Below are 19392 nucleotides of genomic sequence, written 5' to 3'. Positions count from 1 at the left end.
ATCGCAAAGAATTGTTGCCTGTCTTTATGACTATACGGGTAGAATATAATCACTTTATAGCTAAAACAGACCGTTAGCTATCCGGGACGGATTCACAGGCTGGGCTTTTACCCGTGTTAGATGCATATTGACATTATCCAAGGTGACTTGGGTGGCCCAGCGAGAATGAATGTCTCATTTAAGTCATAGCTACTGCATAAAATTGAACAGTAATGGTCGGTTTTATTCATATATATATATTTAATGGTCCGTAAAATAAGTCAAATATCATACAATTTGACTGTTACTGTAGAAATTACGGGTGTCTTGAGATAGATAATATAAATAGCTGGCTTGCTACAACTGTTCACATAACCTTCTTCATGTTTGTATTGGAGATTATTAATTATTACAAAATCACAGCCTTTGCATTCACCTACGGTATAGGAAAAACCTAACAATATTAGGAAAAGAAAAACCAATACCGAGACTGAGGCAAAAAAACAGAAACTGGCTAGCTAAATTAGATGGAACATAGCTGTATATAACCTATCATCTCGGCCTATAATTCTCTCCAGGATTTATTTATGCTAGAAGTCTTCTTCCTCAGATTCACATTTAAAGAGATTGGGAGGGTGATACTGTTTTGGAACCGGATTAGATACTCTAACCTTAGTGAGTGAGCATTTAACTTACCCCGTTTCTCAGGCACTATGTATATGTTAGAGATCTGGGCAGGTGGTTAACGGATTGGAAGTTCTTACCCAAGGTGGATTATATTCCCCCTCTCCACTCGGGCACCAATCTGGATTACGCACGCAGGTTGGTCTATCATAGATCTCATAGTGTGCCCGAGCAGAAACAGCCCCGCAGAGTGCAATAAAAGAAACGATAGATTGAATCTTCATTGTTGTTCAAATGGAATATCCTTGGTGTATAATAAAGGTTTAAAGAGGGCTTTAAGATAATGGGGTTTTTATCGAGTGTCCGGAGCGTGAAGATAATCTTTATACACTTGCCTCTGCCTACACCTGCTAGTATTTGGCTGTAACCAGCAATAACTATAGACTATTACGCTCCTCTTCCGTAGCGGTTCCTTCATTGACTATATTATAAAGCTTTTTTGTATAATTTGTGGCTGGCTGACATGATTGGCTTCAAGGTGATACAATACGTCAGCTAGCAGAATAATGAAACCTATCAGGTGCTTCCGCTAACCAAATCTATACCACCTTCACGTATAGATCGTGTCGTTAAGACATTGGTTGCATGAAGAAACTATGTCTTACTACTCTAGGGCGCCTCATTCGTTTCGTAATGACTAGCGGGATATATTTGAATTCTAGAGTAAGTCATAAACTTTGTTCGAGAATAGTCCATAATGGGAATTACTCTTTTCCTAGAACAGGTAAAGATAAGATCAACTGAACTGTCACAGTAATGGAGGGCACTAATTGCAGAGAACAGTAGTGTATGATGTCATGACTTGACATTCTTTGTATTCAAGTTTCATTCTTGGGTTAGGATTTGGGTGGAGCTGGATTCCGCTGAAGTTTATTAAGTTGACTCGTTGCTGTTTTTATAGCCTCTTTATAGACCTTTCTATTGCCAGCGCAATAACTACCTCGCTCAGATAGGTATTTTAGCAGATGATAAAAGTGATTTTCTTAGATAGATCCATCTATATTTAGGAGAATACCTTCCAGCAACGTATAATCCATGATGCCTTCAAAAAAGGGGGTATCTATCCTTTTAATTCAGAGGTGGTGATACAGCCACTAAAAGATGCTAAAGATCCCACCCCTAGAACTTGAAATATACACTACACCACCCTCTCCATCAAGTTCTTTACCCTATAAATTGTTGAGACAGGTAGATCTGCCTTCCATATCGCTTTCGCGATGATTGAAAGCTAGATATAGTGACTTTCGGGTATCAAGAATACTATACCTTAATATTTCTGTATAATTTGAATTATGTGTGGTTGAGAAGCGTCATTTTAGTTTGTAGTGCATTACCTCGAAATCGTGCGGCAGGCGGTAACATGCGGTAGGTGGTGACCCACGTTAAGAGCTCTCTTGTCTTTTATTCCAACTTCTAAGACGAAACATTATATTGTGTGTTGGCTGGGATTCCGGTTAGCTGTTCTGATTGGGCCGGTCAGTTGGATGATCTGGCCGGCACGCTGAAATGTCCCATAATGAGCTTTAGCGCTCAAGATAGTTTAGACAGGCATCAATAAGATCATGATTTTTAGGGAGATGGGCTCCAGATAGCCCCACAAGATTATGTCTCAGTTGATAAGTGTGCACAGTGTTCGTATTCTAGTGTTCTCGTATTCTCTCCAGGCCACAGAGAATTTGCCTTTTAACTCAGCCCTATGCCTTTATTTACTAATTTAGGGACCCCCATCCGACCCAAACATATATGAACCTCTATGTCAGTAGCGCCAGGCTTGGCAATCATCTGGGGCTGTCGATCGAGACCTACCCTTTCTTCTCAGGGCATTATTTTGCCCTCCAGGGTTTGGGACGCATACTCCGTCTTGGTCTAATGGACAATCGTTTATTGATTCGAGAAGGGGTCGCTGCTAGATCTAACAATACGATCTTCACTAGATAGCTTTCGCTGTGATGCCGTGCTCCCTATCTTTCCGCCTGGCTGGGTGGACCATGATTATGGGGACTGATGGGCTTTTCAAACCTGCGGGGAAAGAAGTAACTATGCTACATCTATGTCCAAAGGAAAATTCTCATTTAGCAATAGGTTAAAATGAAACCCAGTGGCTACTGTGCCCGTTGGGGGGCTTGTTTCTTTATCAGTCAAATGCTGTGCAATGTACCGACCGTTAACCTAGACTACAAGTTCAAATAGCGTATCAACCCCTTTTAACAACAGTAGCACAGTCAAACTTTCGTTCGATGGCGGGACCGTCACTAGAGATCCTCGATCATGGAAGAGATGTAGAGGGATATGCTACCTTCCAAGTGTCCCATCGCTCTGGAAACACATCCATGTTCGAGATGGCTTCCAGTGAGACCCGCGCTCTGTTGGATTCGGAAATTGTGAGTAGCAGGTCTCTAACTGAACTATCTAGGGTGATGGCGCCATTCCGCTAGCTACTGCTATGGACACAGCACATACCGAATAAACCGGTACAATATCACCGAGGGAAAGACTTACACCAATCGCCTGATCCAAGGAAGCCTACGGTATCAAAAGCTGAACCTTTCCAGTGAAGGAGGAATTGAGATTTCCTCCCTTGGGTTTAAGCCGATAGTGTCCCATACTCCTCTTTCTAATCTTCCAGGGGCCTTCAATTGCTTCGATCCTGTTCTAGACCGAATCTGGAACGTGGATGCCCGCATATCGCAGATGAATGAGCTTCCCGTCCAGAGCCTTCCAGGAATTTGGCTCATTACTAAAGAGGGCGATGCCCTGGTTGACTGCCTACGAGCTCGCTTTCTTCGTGAAGCCTTTGCTGGATGGCTTGGCTTTAGCTTTACTGGTATATCCATGGTTCGAGGCGCTAATGCGCAATGTTTTTGTTTACTTAAGCTGGATACTTTTACTGTCGTGACAGGTTTACAGTGATAGACACAATACACGAAGGAATTTTCCACTTGGTCTAATAAGTCCCATCCGTTGAGACTACCTAAAGTGGAAAGCCTTGTAGAAGAAGCTGGTACATATATTTCATTAGGGCTAGTGTGTCCAAGTATGCCGCTGTACTGCTTCGAAGGGATTCTTGCCTAAGGTTGCATCTAAGGTGGTAATTCAACACACACCACATGACGATCCTCGTGATAACACACAAATTGCCACGTCCACTTTTTACTACATCCTACATATCGCGATTGATCTTATCATCATGCCCATTCACCCGGCCAGGAGGAAGGAGAAAGAAATTAATCATTTCAGGTGGTCCACCATACCTGACCTCGCCTCATTAAGTGCATTTATCTTCTCCATGACCCTCCTCGCGTTCTTCTGCAGTTCCTCATCTTCATGCTCAATGTATTTCAAAGGACGCGTCGCCGAAATCGCATCTGGATCATTAATGACAATCAGCGGTGGGTTTGAACGATAATATGCATCCAGGTCTTCTAAGGTACGGTTTGCTATTTTACGATCAGCACACCTCTGGCAGTGTGGATTAACATACTATACTGACCTGTTTCCGGGTATAGATAGTATATGACGGGGACAAACACGGCGTTTATCACGGTCCACACGATCCAGAATCGCCAGCCGATATTTTGGATTCCAATCGGTGTAATTTCGACTATAATGAAGTTCGTGATCCTACGTTTATCACAGAACAGGATGAGTGACTGTGCTCCGGCGGATCATATTCTGAAATGGATACTTACCCATTAGTCGCGGTCGAGACGGCGGCTCCCTTCGTCCGCATGGGAAGCGAATTAATCTCCGTCGGGTATAACCAAGGAACGCCTAGCATGCCGATACCGAAAGTGATGTAATACAGGAAGAAGAAAGCCACAGAAGCGGTGGCGCACTTTTGATTGAACTCCGCGTATCGAAGCAAGACAGTGATGACCAAGAAGACAATGCCCTGTCCTATCGTGGAAAGCAACATGAGACCTCGACGACCACATCGCTCGACCAGGGTGACTGCAAGACACGAGAAGAAGAAGTAAGATGTGGCGTTGCAGGCGCTGAGGAGGCGGGACATGCTGTTTGATAGGCCGACCGAATTCATGAGGATCAGTGGTAGGTAATAGCTAATACCGTTGATCCCTAACACAAGCAAAATGAGTGCACAAACTTATGGATGTGAGTGAGTGGTCAGTTGATACCTTGAAATTGCTGCATAGCTTGCGTTCCGGCACCCAAAAGCAGTCGGCGGAGTGTTTTTGTATCGTTGGTTTTATCCCGACAAAAGAGATCCCTCCACCCCACCGCATTCTCGCGCTCGTATTGAATACTGTAGACGATTTCATCATGCTGGGTGGAAACGTAAGGGTCGTCCACAAGCTTTGCTTCAATCGCGGCAAGAACTTCGAGGGCTTCGGTCTCGCGGCCATGCGATAAAAGCCATCTGTATGATGTCAGCGCCAAGATGAAGAGTTTCCATACGAATGGGCTTGATAGCTAACCTTGGAGACTCAGGGAGCCAGGGAACCGTCGCATACAGGATGAACATGAAGAAAAATTGAAGCGCAATGGGAAGACGCCATGCAACAGCACCCTCGTGGAAGGATAGTCCATAATTGATCCAATTGACTAGGCAAAATCCCAAAATATTGAGTGCCATTTCAAGAATCACAAGTTTACCTCTCCATTTCACCTGAGCAGTCTCAGTCTGCCAAATAGGTGCCGTCGCGGTGTTGATCCCATTTCCGACACTAGCTTCGGGTCAGCATTAAACATTACATCTGCAAGAAGCAACATACCCGAGGATTACTCGGCCTACAAACATCTGTGCGAGACTATACGAGCTGGCTTGAAGAACAGTCCCAACGACCATGATCGTGGTCCCCACTAAGATAACTGTCTTCCGCCCTAAACGCTCACCGATAGTGAAGGCGGCAATGGCGCCGAGAAAGCACCCAACATCATAAATAGCTGTGACCGTTGAGAGCGTTTTGGTTTTAGTGGGCCCAACAAGGTCATGAATCTCCAAGAAATCCTGGGTAATGACAACACCGCCTGTGGTACAGACAAATGTTAGCCTTGATGACAATATGAGTTAGTGTTGGTTGGCCTACTGAAGAGACCCTGATCATAACCAAAGAGCGTCATGTCTGTTGCACAAGCAATCTGAAATACAAGTCGATTAACAACTGGGTTGGATTATGAACGCTTGCCTACGACTTACCGTTAACCAGAAGGTAAGCCATCCTCCTGTTAGCCCGAAGTAGGGCTTCTTTTCGCGGGTAGGTGAGACGGCCATCATGGGTACAGAGTAGAAGTTGCGATATTTTTGATACAATTCAATGAACCAGAGAGACTATTGGATTTGGATCAAGGACACATATATGTGACGAATTCATTGTGCTTATCGAGCGAGCCATCCATTTCTCGGCTGAGAGGCTTGTAGGGTAGGATTGCGGGGGCGACACTCCGGAAAGCAGGAAATCAAAGTCCAGACCGGGACATTTGCACCGTTGGGAAAAAGGGACTCTGCATTGATCATGGAAACAATAATTAAGAGTCAACTAGGTTGTTACTAACATGATGATCAGGATGAATGTTTGTGATCACCGCGAAAGTTGGCGACTTAATTGATGAAGCTGACTATGGCCATCTGCCTACTCTTGGATCCTGAACAATGCAGACTACAGGGCTTCAGCCGCGGGCTACGGTGTCTATTAGCTCGCCTGGCTCGTTGTTTTGGGTATTTTCTGAGACTCAGGAACCCTTTAGGCTCATCTATGGCGTGATAAGATGACCTGGTGTGCCTTGCAAAGAGGATTACTCTTCACCGGCTAACCAGACCTAGGGCATCCGGACCAGCCTATCGTTTTCATGGGTTGCGACTACTACCCCGACACCAATAACTCAAGAGGGCTCTCTAGGGCCTGATGTCTAGAGGACATTATGTTGCGCTAGTATGGGTGGTCGACGAGGGACGGGAATAAAAGCGCGGTATCAATCCTACATCGCATTGCTACGCGCTGGCCACAGATCGATCTAGACTATGAAACGGGAGCATATAAGATGAACATGTACTGTATATACATGGAATCAACATGGAAATTCCATATATTGGACAAATTGGGGTTAAAGGTCCCTTCGTTTGAGATTTTCGTCCCGTTTGATTTCCCGATCTGGGGTAATGAGGTGGGGGGTTCCGTTTCCCAAGACTTTTGTCGCACCGCATCCGGCGCTACACGTCCAGGAAGTAACCCTGCCAACGCTGACATCCCGTGGGAGAAGAAAGATGCTATTCAATATCCGGCTAAATTACTATGTCAGCGGGCAAGTGGGACGACGAAAATACTTCGAGAATTCTCTGACTCTCGCCCATAACGCCGGGCAATTCCGAGGGACGAGATACTATCATAGAAAGTAAGCTTTCTAGTTGGACGACATTACATCGTGTTGTAAGTATATTACTCCTAGTCAGACTTGGTCATGCAACAGCAACGCTTCCTATGATGGAGCTAGAAATGTGAGAACTATCATTATGTATTAATCTAAAGATCAGGATTTGAACCCCGCGAGGCTTCACTTCAAGCCTTCAAGCTGTCATGAAGGGCTTCACATGAACACTTCTTCTTCTCCACAAGCTCAAGGAACGTCCCCTCAAGTTCTTGCAATCCGCCCTCATGGTAAAATTGCAGACCGTAACCGGGTTGCCCGAACCAAGGTGCAATTGGTCCACCGGTGATGTTGAAGGTTTCTTTGACTCTCCATACCCAGTAGTTATACTCTGGGCTGTCGGGGTATTTGTTCAAGTTGCTAGGGGGAATCGATCGCCAGGAGAACGGGGTATCTTTAGGCGCGAGGTAACCTCCGTATCGTGTTCCGAACCGATCGAGTTCATATCCTTCATGGAGGGTGTATTCAGTTGTGACCGGGACGCCAGCCGAATCTAGGAGCGCGCCATCCTTGTCTGGGTATTCATATTTTTTACCACTGGGAACATACTTGTCCAGGAAGGCCTTCGGGCAGTATGAGCCGAGAGGACTATATCCGTTGAACATTTCAGACCATTCGGGGTCCTCCGCCGCCGTGAGAAGTTTGGGCCCAAGGTACTTGTTGTCGCACAGAGAATCGCTATGTCCCGTGCTAGGAACGCCCTCGCAAGGATTTGCACCACATCTGGCCACGAGAGAAGGCTACCAAGGTCAGTTCGTGTGTACAAGCTATCAATGGACGTGTACAGCACGGGGGATTCTTACGTCGAACTCAGGCGAGGATGCTTCGAGCGGCAATGAGAGGGCTCCCAATGGGAGCAAAAGCAGCGCCAGTGATGTGTGCATCGTTTTTGGAATTATGAAGCAGAACGACTCGAATTGTGACCACAACTGCAAAGAAGAACACCCGCCCTCCCTCATTTTGGGTGGTGGAAACGATGCGAATTTATAGCCATATCCATGCGAGCTCGGAGGATATCCATCTCATCTACTCCGTGTGAGCAGTGGGACTGTGTTTTGCTATGGCCTGTTCAATACAATGTGAGAAGTCACATCGAAGAACCCTTTGCCCCGTGGGCCGGACCTCCTGGCAAAGTTCTGCAAGCTAAACCTGTAGCTGAAATCTATGAGCAAAGATGATGCCACGATATGTGTCTAGGCGTCTCAGTGCATACGGCTTCTCCAATCAGCATGTACGCATTTTCCCCCTTGATTTTGGATCGGAACTAAACACGAACACCATAAGTAGCTCATTGTCAATAGCTCTGCAGCCAAGACTGATGATCAGCCAACCGCCAAGGAGAAAAGGTCCGCTGCAGCCCTGCCAAGCAGATGGATGAGCTGTTCGTCTCCTACACAAACAATCATTCGGCTAGGAAAAGGAAGCATATCATGTGCAAGGCGATGATAATCACACTTAATTACAGAATTCATGATTAAATCATTGAATGTCTTCGATAGAGATCCAACTAGGATAATGATGATTACCAGGGTCTTGTCAGGAACCTATGGTGGAGCCCAAAACTCAACTTCAGGATACTCCACACTTCAGCTCTTGCCTTACGTTTTGCTTTTTCTCAGCTCGTTCGCCTTAAGTTCCAGTGGAGTTCCCAAGCCAATATTGTGTGGATTCTTACCCACACCGCTCAGATTTCTGCAGTTTCCATTGCCAATCATTTCATCTATGCCCCTTTTCTGAGTTCCTACATAGATTCCATCCCGTTCCTCCTTTGCAAGGGTACAGGGTACAAGTGCTTTGATCGCTCTCCCACTCTATTTTACTTTCGTTGTTTCTATACTATCTAACAGGTTCTTTCTATTGGTTTGAGGAAAATCCGAGCTGAAGGTTAGCGTTTTCGGCAGATCCAGAATGCAATACAACCGACTTTATTAATCTCCGACTTGCTAATGTGAGGGTTATCCAAGCATAGCCCCTTGTGGTAATACCACATGAGAAAAGCAAACACCAGTCATGAATAGAACGGGATAAAAATATATTTGTCTAGACCAAATTGCCTCCAAAATACAAAGGGCAGATGGGCAAGCCCGAAGTTCACAAATGCCACTCCGGCGGCACATGTCTTGCGCTGCATTTATATCACCTGACCTAGATAGCCTCGTGATGAAACACAGCCCACGGCGACACCATAAAGATTCGGTAAGTTCACTTAGTGGGCCATTGTCAGACCAAGTTGGTGTCGCTCAGGCTATGTGATACTACATCCTGGTGAGCACTCGCGATTGCAATGTGTGCTGTGATGGCGATACCGTGGACGTGATCCATATGACCACGCCAGCTGTATCCTACGCTTCACCTAACTAAATAAAGCGCACAACTACCCTCCAGTCAAAACCCTGTTTTCCTGCCACTGATCAAGCTCAGCACCACGAGCGGTGAACTCGGCCTCAAGCTTGACAAGAGCACCCAGCTCGGTGGTGCAGATGGGACACAAGCCATGAAAAACGGGATGCGACGCCAATGTCCCGGCTAGATCTATAGCTAGCAAAGGATGGCGATGGAGAACAAACACGACCTGTCCAACGCTATCTACCGGTTCTACTTTAACTCTATGGAGCCTCAGGATGCAGGGTTAATGTCTTTAAATTTACTAGCTTGCAAATTTATAGAATGAAATTTTGGATTTCCGTTTCCTTGAACCTTTATACAAAAGTCGAGATTTTTGGAAGATCTGCAATTACAGAAAATGCCCTAGTCCGAGGCCGATGTGGTTACATTGGCTCTTCCGCTTCCAGTAGGAGGTTCTGGATGGAGTGATCATTATTATACAATCGAGAGTGGTGTAGTTACACTGGTTATTCCACTTTCAGCAGATCTTGGAGCATACCACTCCTTCCTTGAACAAATTATTATTCCAAAAATGGCCGCAAATACTGAACTCGTGGATCCATATGGGTGGGTATACAGCTACGAAACTTATTAGGTGCGGTGCAAGCTGGGTCGTCAGCCTGTCTCAATCCAAGGATCCCTTTACTGGAGCTCCAGAGGATTGTACGTCTGGGCGAACCCAATATATGCAGCTATCGACGCAAAGAACCCCTTCTGGGAGTGACTCAGCGACGAATATACTAATGTAGACTATTCTTTCGGTTTAACTGCCCCGACATAGTGTTGGCTATTAAAGGCAACAATTACACTAGTGCTCTGAAAAAGACCAGAGAAGAAGAAACGAACACAGACAGAAGTCACCCCCTATATTCGCGTAACGGAGGGTGGAAAACAATGATGGGAATTATCCCACAGGGTGCGACACAGAAGAGATTCAATCAATGCGGCTCTCCAATCGAATACCAACTCCCACCATCCCTGGATCTAGGCTAGCCCAGGGATAGTGGATATACAAGGATAACATTATTGTCGGAACGTGCCAATCTTTTCCCCCACCCGGTAAGGTATATTGCGTTCGGCGCTGAAAGTGACCCTTTTCTCGAACACTACTACAATATCCGACCCGCCAAATTGGAAATATGATAGCTCCTCACCCTTGGCTAACGTCACACCCTTCTGGGCTGTAAGCATCACGGAGGAGACTTGTGCCATCCCAATGGGCAACACAGCAACAAGACCAAATCCCTCCGTCTTCAGCACAACAAGTCCACGCATTTGGCACCATTGGTAGCCTGCTCTGTCCCGACCGACAGGGACAGTGGAATCAAGAACATCCCCTGCCCCAGGAAGCGGTAATGGGCGAACTAGATATGGCCTCTTTTTTTTATCCAGAGCTATTTCCTGGTAGACCTGACCCTGGGTTTTGAAAGCTTCCACAACCTCTCCAGCTACTGGGGCATGTTCACGATGGTAGTTTTTGGATGAAAGAAACATATGCATAAAAGTCCCATTCTTGAACGCATCGGCATACTGACTGCCTCTCAACAGCTCGCTGATATCCCAGGTAATACCTTTCAGTTCAATTGTGCTGGACCCATCTGGAAAGGTAATCTTTCCATCGTTTATATCTGCCCAGCCATCAAACGTAGAGTCGGCTGGGCTAACCACGACTACCGGATTGGAAGGTTCTGCTATCGGCCGAACACCTGGCTTCAGACTTCGCGCGAAGAACTGATTGAACGTTTTCCAGCCACCTCGGGGCTCGAGATAGTCTGTCATATGATAATCAGGATTTTTGTAATAGGACTCCAATGACTCTTCTGTTAGCGACTGAGGCTCGTCCATGAATCTCCCTATCTCGTTGGCGTAACAGACAAGCCAATCAGACAGCCAAGATAATGGTCCTGCCGCAGTGCTTGGCTCACTGGGTGTCTGATATTGCAGGACGGACTTTTGGTCGAAAATGAAGTAAAAAATGGTCATTCGTTGCGACATCCCGTTCCTTGGGTCCTCCATACTTGGAATCCATTTCAAATGGCGCTCGATGAAGTTAAAGAAAGAATCCAAATCAACAATGCCATACTCATTTAGTGCATCAGGTGCGCTCTTGTGGGCATTGGAGATTGCGTTCTTGAAGTCGTCAGCCCATGAACTCGTGCTGTAGATTTTGTGGATTAGATCTTTCACGACCGGTGAATATTTGTCTGAAGACATGGTTCTTTAGTCGTCATCCCCAGAAGACGGGATATGTCAACTCAACCTGATGGATGCTAAAGCAAACTAGGAATTCCGTATTTCAAAGATCTGGGTAAAAGTTTATATAAGTATTGTGAGTCACTGTAATAAAGGTGCACTTTAAGCTTACGTTACATTCAGTTAGAATTCTTCAATGATGGTTGAAAATACAACATGATTTGTCATATATTTTCCTGCCTCCTCCTCGATGCATCCATTAGGGTTCGTTTGCCCGGCACCAGACCTGCCTTATCTATGAACAAAAAAAATTCTGATGTTACATTTGATATTAGATTAGCGGAGAACTACAAACGGTAACCACAGCTTCCCCACTCTCTCCAGCACGAGCCGAAATTTACATGAGGGTTTGCGAATGACATGCTGAACATTAGATGGACTGCTTGTCTACACCTCGCTACGGCCGCGACCTGTCCATGGGTTAACGGGGCCTAGAAGCTTACTCCTTCGTTAGGGCAGTAATCGTTACTGTTAGAGCTGGAGTTAGTTTCCGTCTGCGTGAGGCTGAGTCTATAGGAGCCTATCATGATGTTTCCTATTACTACATGCATATCTCAAGTCAGCGATGCACGTCGGTGGATAGCCACTCTTATAGTCTGGCAGTTTGTTGGCTGGCATGTATGCAGCGGTAGGCGGTCGAACATATTCGCGGTGACGAAGTTAAGAATAGAAAAAGAATTATGTGAGAGGCAAATTTTTAAAAGGCACTAGGACTTGTTTGATAAGGGGATGGATGAAAAGGAAGAAAAGTAGGAGGAAGGAGGATGTGGCTCTGTGGAAGATGGGTTTATTTATGTTCTATGAGAAAGGGAAAGGTTTGGTCTGCAGCTGTGCATCTCCATTATCAGGAGGAAAGGAAGATGTTTCCAACTTTCCTTGCGAATTGCCGATATTGAGAATTCATGCCTGGAGAATGGTGAGGATTACGATATTAGCCGCTGATCAACCTCGCCGAGACTGTCGACCCCTAATGATAAAGTGAACAATTGCATGTATAGCCCATAAGAGGCTTTTTAGTGCCAAAGAAGCGCCTCTCTTGCTCTTAGAACACTTTCTAGTTCACATAAAATTCATTGACTGACCAAAATATATCGCAGACGGCATATACTTTTTCCATTTATTTTTGTACCGTGTCATCACTTGTGGCAGCTTTTCTTCACATATCGATACACGGAATAAAAACTACTATCTTCACTCCACAATATAAGTAGAATACCTTCACACTTGTTTTTGTGGTGAATAGCTAAGCGGCTGTTGTGAATCACCTTAAGGAGACATACGTTACTAGCCACTATGATAGTGGTCAGATACACTAATAATACCTGCGACTTCCGCCTTGCTACTACTATTTCAATCTATATGATTCAACCAAGCGTACTTGCATCAAAAGTCCCAGAAGAACAATAACATGCAAATGTGATCAAGGTTGCCGAGGTAGTACGCTGACCACCTTTGGTCATGTTCATCTGCAGCTCCGGGAATACTGTCACTGGAAGAACTTCTTTTGCTGAATCAACGCGGTGCCGACCTCGGCATCATGACCAAAGATAATTGTAGCCGAGTATTGCTTCTGCAATCGCCGGATAAAATTCGTGCTATCCATCCAGCTCTTATGATCCCGGAGGAGCCAGCCCTGCGCGTGGTTCTTCTCATAATTTTCCCGCACGTGAAACTGGTCCGTAGTCCAGATAAAAGTCCCGTCCTGAGGCAGATTGACCTGCATAATGCAGAGTCCCGGCGTATGTCCGGCGCAAAGATGCAATGTTATTCCCGTGCAAAGGTCCAATTGCGAGTCGTTGAAGGTTTGCCAATTCAGTGACCCATCAAGAGGGAGATAGTCCGGTCTAGGGTTTTGTCAGCAAACTCAAGATCTAACACAGCAGGTTTACCAAGAGGGTGCATAACGTACAGATAAGAGCCTCCTTCTATTTTGGTTCCTGCCCCCCAGCACGCGTACTTGAACTCCTCCTCGTGCACGTAGATGGGCACTCTCGTGTTGAGGAAATGCTCCAGGCCTCCCGCGTGGTCCAGATGTAAATGTCCCATGACGACTGCTTTGACGTCTTTGATATCATAGCCGGCCGCTTTAATCGCAGCGGGAAGACGATGTTGTGGCTCGTAGCGTGTGCGCGGGAAGACATCAGCAGACGCGGGAGTCCATTTCTGCGATTCCAATCAGTGCCATACTAAACCCACTCATACTCTAAACCTACAAGCTCGATATCCTCGGCACATCCGGTTTCAAACAAAATCAGTCCCATCTCCGGGTGGTCAATAAGACCTGACAGCAGCATCAAGTCTCGCCATTTCCGAGTGGGCTGGGGTTCGCTGAAGGTGCCTGTATTTCCCGCCGTGAAAATCCTAATTATATTAGCCAGATCTATCTTAAAGAGTATCGGAACCGCGTCCCAACCATCCCTCATCACAGCTTAATGTCCCTAAGTCCAAGATGTGCATTTTTGTTCCCTCCGGACAGGTATAAGCGGGAATTGATGCTTTTGCTAGTTGTCGAGAATTCATGGTGAAAAATTGAAGTGCCTTTCCGTTCTTATGCTACTTTATTCTTGGGAGAAATGAGTAACGTCTCAAGACAGGCATTGTGGGTAGAGACTGTTTAAGTACCTCTTTCGTGCGGGGTATTTATTGCTCCGCTGCCACAGCTTATCGTGTCCGAGTGGATCGGATCTTCTTTCCCTTTCCCCCTGATGTTCCTGTCAGCAATACGATACGAACTGTGGTCTTACGTTCTGCTTTTCAAGTCAGTCGATCCTTGTCCCATACTCTGCAGAAAAAGCACCTGCATCACGTGTTCCTCTGCTGATGACACGAACCCCTATGGGTGCCGTCTATTTCATATCAGCTTAAGACCTCCCAATTCCTGTACAGTCCCCCGAATCATCAATAATCTCTCAGTTGCCTCCTAGAATGGACCATTATCTTGATGGTCTGTGTCTCTAGGACTGGATTCCCTGTTTACGCAGACAGACCACCGTTGCACATTCATACATCTTATCCTTTCAAATAATTATTTGATCCAGTAAATTCCATTGCGTCTTTACTTCCTCCTAACTTTGTAGAGCAAGAACCAGGATTACTGTATATCGTGCAAGCATACGGCAGTCCAGGCAATATAATGATGTTGGTCCGTGCATAGGCTCTATCAACTTTAATTAAGCCCTAACCAAGACCCCTCCATCAACATGCTATCCAAGAAAGAAAACAATACATTCTCTAGCGAACAGAATCTCACACAGTCTCCTGTCATAAATGCTGTGGTGACTACAGGGGGATCAAGCCACTCCAAAAGATTAAACCCCTGTCTTCAATGATGCATCCATTCATTCATTGTACCGTACGCCCAGAACCCCAATAGTTAGATAGACAAATCGACTTGTGCCATGATGAACGCCAAAGCTTCCATAATAAATCAAAGCTTCGAACCAAAAGTAGAAGCCCATGGTTCATATCCCGCCGATTTGAAAATGCCCTCGATTTGTCTCCTCCTCACGCCAACATTACCACCATCGAAGATGGGCAAGCACACGGCATCATTTAGCAAAGCCCCATACTGCGACGTTATCTGGTACGCTTGAATGCCAACAGCATTCATCCCCTCAACCACGCACTGAACCGCATTATCAGAACAAAACACCTTAGTGAGCTGCGCAATCTCCGCCGCCTCAGGTAATCTCTCCAGAGTAGCACAAGCCTTCCACGTCAACGCTCTAGAAGCTTCACAGCGCCCTTTCATCTTGATCAGCAAATCGGCAACACTCTGCTTGTTAATAATTGCCTCCGTCCCATTCCTCGTATCTGACTTAGCAAACCGAAGCGTAAGCTCAAAGCACCGCCTCATGATCGCAACAGCCATTGCCCCAACCAAAGCCGCAGAAGCAGTAAACGCGGCTTCAATAACCTCCGCCCCTGCTCCAGGCATCGCAATAACCTCTCTTGCCACAAACTCCCGGAACCGAATATGCGGGCCGGAAACCGCCCGATGACCGATCGTTTCAGGGTGCGACAGAACCTCATACGCGTCAGGGGAATTAGCCGCAACATCCTCCCTCGTCACTAGGAGAATCATCGTCTGCCCTTTGGCACCGGCGGAAGCATACGGGGCATCTTCACACCGACACGTAACGCACTGGATGTCCGCACCGCGATCATCCCACCCCACGCAGTTCGTGGCCCATAACTATTACCACGCTGTCAGACACCACCGATATACATATCCACTTCACACCAATGAAATCTCAAGGCAATTACCTTCTCCCCATTAATAACCCACCCATCCTCAACCCGCCTAGCCGTCGTCCGCAGCCCCGTCACCCCATAATTAGCCGTTCCACCCGGCTCAGAATGCACCAAGCTCGCCAACGGCGCCCCCTTACTCCCCGTAAACGGACCCAGAAACCTGCTCTTCTGTGCCTCCGTCCCCGCAATCAGCAGTGGGGATAGACCGAGCCCCGTGGCCAGGGTTGTTAATGCGACGTTGACATCTGCTGTGTACAGTTCTTCGGTTAGCAGGGCCATGTCGATCAGGCTGTATCCTGCGCCGTTGTACTTGGTTGGCACTTGGGCGAGGATTAGACCGGTCTGGACGGCATGTTCGTAGAGGGGCTTTATGGCGGAGAATCGGGCTTGCAGGGTGGGGAGGTTTGAGTATAGGGTGTGGGCGTCTTTGAGGTGATTGGATGCGAAGGTGTGGGCGTGCGTACGGATATTGGTTTGGGTGGGGGATAAGGTGAGGTCGATCATTGTGAGTTGATTGGCTATGTGAGCCTCGGTTGGTAAAGAAGACGAGGGGAAAGGGACGAATTCTAGATTGGAATGAGTACCTATTGCTGAAATGATCCGAAGAATTAGGGTTTACGTTCGGTATATATGATGCCAGAGTATTTATAGCTTCGTCCGGAGAGTTAATAGCCCGCATTCTTTGTTATACGAATCGGAATTGGTTCCGCTGTATCACTTGGCTTGCTGCTTTCGGAGAAGATTAGCTGTCGCGCATGAGCTGGGGGGTGAGGGGGGGGGTATATATGTTAGTCAATACGAGGTTTGTACCATTTGTATACGTTAGCTTCTATATCACTTTTCCAGAGATATGGAGTGTTATAGAAAGAGCCAGCTTGGGTAACCAGCGCAGGTCTCGTGGAAATCCAAAAACAATTCACTTCACACTCAAAAGGCATACCACGGCCGGCCTGAAAGACAGAAAATTTTCATTCCTAACTTGTTAACATCTGCATCAATCCAACAGCAAGCATATAGAGAAAACCGTGTCAATAGACGCATAATAGTCGTCAAAACAAATAAACTAGTCCGTGGCCTATTTCCCCGCTTCAAATATGATCTTCTGCGATTTCATCTGGTTGAAATCGTCGTACCTAAAAGCCATCAGTAAGCGTCCTTTACCCACAACGCAAAACACTCACGCCTCAATCGCCTGTGACAATGGCCTGATATCTTGAACCATGAAGCTGCAAGAACGTCAGTCATACGCTTCTAAACAAACAAAACAACCTACTCCAAGGAATCCTGCTTCCGGACCAGGAAGTCCAAAGCATCTTCAAAAATACCTAATCACCCGAGTAAGCACAGATATCATGCCCAAGGGGAAGATACGTACTGCGAACAGGACAACGTCCCATCTGAATCTGCAGGTTCTTCCCGTACGCCTCATTCCCAGTCCAGGGAATCTCCCCATTATGCACACCAACGCTCGAGATGCGACCCCACGGCCTCAACATGTCAAACGCCATACGCAAAGCACTGCTATGACCGACTACTTCAATGGCCACATCCGCACCACGCCCGTCAGTAAGATCCTTCACGCGCTGGCCCAGACCTTGGGCGTCGGTCTGGAAATTCCACGGCTCCGCGCCCAAGCTCTTTGCGAGCTCCAGCCGTGACGGAACACTATCGATAGCGATTAAGTGCTTCGGCCGATACTCAAGCGCACTGATTAGAGCACAAACCCCCACAGGCCCACAGCCAAAGAGCACGACCGTACTCTCCTCGATCGTAGCCTGGTCCATGCCGCGGAATGCGTTTCTCGCCGCAAAGAACCCCGTCGGCAGGATATCCGCCATCAGTACGAGCTTCTTCTCATCAACGGCTGCGGGCGCCACAACAAGAGTCGAATCGGCGAGTGGAACACGCGCGTAATCGGCCTGTCCGCCGTCGAGCATCGCTGAGCCGTATAGCTTACCTCTCGCGCATCGCGATGAGCATTTCCGCCCACAGTAGAAGCATTCGCCGCAGTTCACGGTGAATGGGGAGACGACGAGGTCGCCTACGTTGAATTTGCGGACTTCCGGGCCGATCTCGACGATCTCGCCGGTGAATTCGTGGCCCATTATGAACCCCGTACCGGATGGTTGATGGCCGCGGAAGACATGGAGTTCACTTCATACATTAGGCCTTTTTTACGTTTGAACAGGAGGCAGTGAATGTTGTTTACCTGCCGCATAGCGCCGTGTACCGTACTTTGACGATGACGTCGGTGGGTTCCTGGATCTGAGGAATAGGACGCTGTTCCAGCGCGACCTGTAGCGGGCCTTTAAAAATTACTGATTGCATCGTGGACATCTTGTTGTGGTGCTGTGTGTTGCAGGGAAACTGTCGTGTTGGTCGTTTTGATGTGAGGGAACTACTCCTCTCGATCACCCCACTCGAGGGCTACAGCCTCGGCTGCAACTCAGGTGACGTGTGCATAAGTAACCTCTATCTCTAGTTCTTTTCTGCAAGTTTTTTTTCGGCATAGAATTGAACTCTCCTCTTTAGGATTTTCGGAAAATATTGTATTAGCAGGTTTTAGGTCGTTCTCTTGGTGTATATGCCTCAGGCTCTTTTCTCACTGGACATGAGGCGCGTAGATACGATCTAGTTTTTATACTCACTTTTTATATTCCAAACTTCAATTTTCGTTCCTTTGTATTTTGCTCCCATGGTACAAAGTATTAAAGAAACGTGGTCGAAACCATAGCCACCTATGTGATCGTTTAAATCTGAGTTACGGTACTCTATCTAGCATCCGTGGTCTATATATATATATATATATATATAAACCTATTGAAGTTACAATTATAGCCCTATTGCCTCAATGCAAACCAATAAGTGAATCTCTAGTCTACTAAACACTCCACCCGACCAACAAAGACCAATTAGATAAAACAAACAACATTTTAACCGATGAACCGCACCCTAGGTTACTCCTAGTAGAAACACTCGGTACGATGGCGGGTCTACAACATGTGATTGGCCGACTCCAGATAGATCCTCGGCATTACCGAATATGCGGGGAATCGGCATAAAAAAAGCATGGCTCATGAATGAAACATTCATAAAATCAACCCCATATATACATCTACACCATAATCGTACAACCACAGCCTTCACACTTCCCCCCGAATCCGCAAATAATTCACCACCAACACTAAATTGAACTCCTAAAAATGTCCCCTACAAATCCCCCCAATCCTATCCCCTTCTCCGAACCCCCCTACCTCACCCTCCCATCCCCCTACTACACCGACTCCCACCGCCGTTTCCAAAAAGCCTGCCGCGCATTCCTCTGGGAAAATCTCCTCAGCCACGCCCTAGAGTGGGAACAAGAAGGCACAGTCCCAGACCATGTCTTCCAAACCTTCTGTAAACACAACATGCTCATCCCCAACCTGCCCGCGCCGCTCCCAGTCCCCTGGT

General features: G+C 46.7%; 7 protein-coding genes across 7 annotated transcripts; 1 reads left to right on the top strand and 6 right to left on the bottom strand.

The window, feature by feature from the left end:
* Positions 1–2900: 2900 nt before the first annotated feature.
* Positions 2901–3130, top strand: BDW43DRAFT_317238 (putative alpha-L-rhamnosidase C; the record flags this gene model as incomplete). The annotated part of the gene is made up of 2 exons (XM_032048491.1): positions 2901–3044; positions 3077–3130. The coding sequence occupies 2 exons, from the start codon at positions 2901–2903 to the stop codon at positions 3128–3130; spliced, it is 198 nt and encodes a 65-aa protein (XP_031893835.1).
* Positions 3131–3634: 504 nt separating this feature from the next.
* Positions 3635–5896, bottom strand: BDW43DRAFT_304943 (sugar porter family MFS transporter; the record flags this gene model as incomplete). The annotated part of the gene is made up of 9 exons (XM_032045700.1): positions 3635–3661; positions 3955–4100; positions 4154–4284; positions 4353–4740; positions 4800–5041; positions 5100–5348; positions 5397–5652; positions 5712–5763; positions 5822–5896. 9 exons carry the CDS (start codon positions 5894–5896, stop codon positions 3635–3637), a joined length of 1566 nt encoding a protein of 521 aa, XP_031893834.1.
* Positions 5897–7029: 1133 nt separating this feature from the next.
* Positions 7030–7995, bottom strand: BDW43DRAFT_295157 (TNT domain-containing protein). The gene is made up of 3 exons (XM_032044036.1): positions 7851–7995; positions 7154–7787; positions 7030–7049 (listed from the first exon to the last, which is right to left on the bottom strand). The coding sequence occupies exons 1-2, from the start codon at positions 7929–7931 to the stop codon at positions 7179–7181; spliced, it is 690 nt and encodes a 229-aa protein (XP_031893833.1). The 5' UTR covers positions 7932–7995; the 3' UTR covers positions 7030–7049; positions 7154–7178.
* A 2293-nt stretch (positions 7996–10288) lies between these two features.
* On the bottom strand, positions 10289–11646 carry BDW43DRAFT_318015 (phosphatidylserine decarboxylase; the record flags this gene model as incomplete). The annotated part of the gene is made up of 1 exon (XM_032048625.1): positions 10289–11646. The coding sequence occupies one exon, from the start codon at positions 11644–11646 to the stop codon at positions 10456–10458; it is 1191 nt and encodes a 396-aa protein (XP_031893832.1). The 3' UTR covers positions 10289–10455.
* Positions 11647–12932: 1286 nt separating this feature from the next.
* On the bottom strand, positions 12933–14412 carry BDW43DRAFT_295152 (N-acyl homoserine lactonase family protein). Its single transcript, XM_032044035.1, has 5 exons — positions 14308–14412; positions 14099–14248; positions 13899–14046; positions 13595–13848; positions 12933–13529 (listed from the first exon to the last, which is right to left on the bottom strand). The coding sequence occupies exons 2-5, from the start codon at positions 14203–14205 to the stop codon at positions 13172–13174; spliced, it is 867 nt and encodes a 288-aa protein (XP_031893831.1). The 5' UTR covers positions 14206–14248; positions 14308–14412; the 3' UTR covers positions 12933–13171.
* A 266-nt stretch (positions 14413–14678) lies between these two features.
* Positions 14679–16703, bottom strand: BDW43DRAFT_295150 (acyl-CoA dehydrogenase family protein). The gene is made up of 2 exons (XM_032044034.1): positions 15952–16703; positions 14679–15880 (listed from the first exon to the last, which is right to left on the bottom strand). The coding sequence occupies exons 1-2, from the start codon at positions 16441–16443 to the stop codon at positions 15113–15115; spliced, it is 1260 nt and encodes a 419-aa protein (XP_031893830.1). The 5' UTR covers positions 16444–16703; the 3' UTR covers positions 14679–15112.
* On the bottom strand, positions 16587–18313 carry BDW43DRAFT_295147 (alcohol dehydrogenase family protein). The gene is made up of 6 exons (XM_032044033.1): positions 18149–18313; positions 17315–18093; positions 17213–17264; positions 17121–17165; positions 16750–17072; positions 16587–16668 (listed from the first exon to the last, which is right to left on the bottom strand). Exons 1-5 carry the CDS (start codon positions 18274–18276, stop codon positions 17015–17017), a joined length of 1062 nt encoding a protein of 353 aa, XP_031893829.1. The 5' UTR covers positions 18277–18313; the 3' UTR covers positions 16587–16668; positions 16750–17014.
* Between the last annotated feature and the right edge of the window lie 1079 nt (positions 18314–19392).

This window comes from Aspergillus alliaceus, assembly GCF_009176365.1.
Source record: "Aspergillus alliaceus strain CBS 536.65 unplaced genomic scaffold BDW43scaffold_106, whole genome shotgun sequence".
NCBI classification, from domain to species: domain Eukaryota; kingdom Fungi; phylum Ascomycota; class Eurotiomycetes; order Eurotiales; family Aspergillaceae; genus Aspergillus; species Aspergillus alliaceus.
This window is presented reverse-complemented; position numbering and strand designations above follow the sequence as displayed.

Excerpts from the sequence above, each read along its gene's own strand:
- BDW43DRAFT_295157 (XM_032044036.1), bottom strand. The coding sequence starts at position 7,931 with ATGCACACATCACTGGCGCTGCTTTTGCTCCCATTGGGAGCCCTCTCA. Across the intron at positions 7,788-7,850 it reads CATCCTCGCCTGAGTTCGAC|CCTTCTCTCGTGGCCAGATG; the intron begins GTAAGAATCCCC and ends TGACCTTGGTAG.
- BDW43DRAFT_295152 (XM_032044035.1), bottom strand. The coding sequence starts at position 14,205 with ATGAATTCTCGACAACTAGCAAAAGCATCAATTCCCGCTTATACCTGT. Across the intron at positions 14,047-14,098 it reads TTAAGCTGTGATGAGGGATG|GATTTTCACGGCGGGAAATA; the intron begins GTTGGGACGCGG and ends TAATATAATTAG. Across the intron at positions 13,849-13,898 it reads GTGCCGAGGATATCGAGCTT|AAATGGACTCCCGCGTCTGC; the intron begins GTAGGTTTAGAG and ends TTGGAATCGCAG.
- BDW43DRAFT_295150 (XM_032044034.1), bottom strand. The coding sequence starts at position 16,443 with ATGATCGACCTCACCTTATCCCCCACCCAAACCAATATCCGTACGCAC. Across the intron at positions 15,881-15,951 it reads GGGTTATTAATGGGGAGAAG|TTATGGGCCACGAACTGCGT; the intron begins GTAATTGCCTTG and ends GCGTGGTAATAG.
- BDW43DRAFT_295147 (XM_032044033.1), bottom strand. The coding sequence starts at position 18,276 with ATGTCCACGATGCAATCAGTAATTTTTAAAGGCCCGCTACAGGTCGCG. Across the intron at positions 18,094-18,148 it reads TACACGGCGCTATGCGGCAG|TGAACTCCATGTCTTCCGCG; the intron begins GTAAACAACATT and ends TAATGTATGAAG. Across the intron at positions 17,073-17,120 it reads TTGTCACAGGCGATTGAGGC|GTACGACGATTTCAACCAGA; the intron begins GTGAGTGTTTTG and ends GATGGCTTTTAG.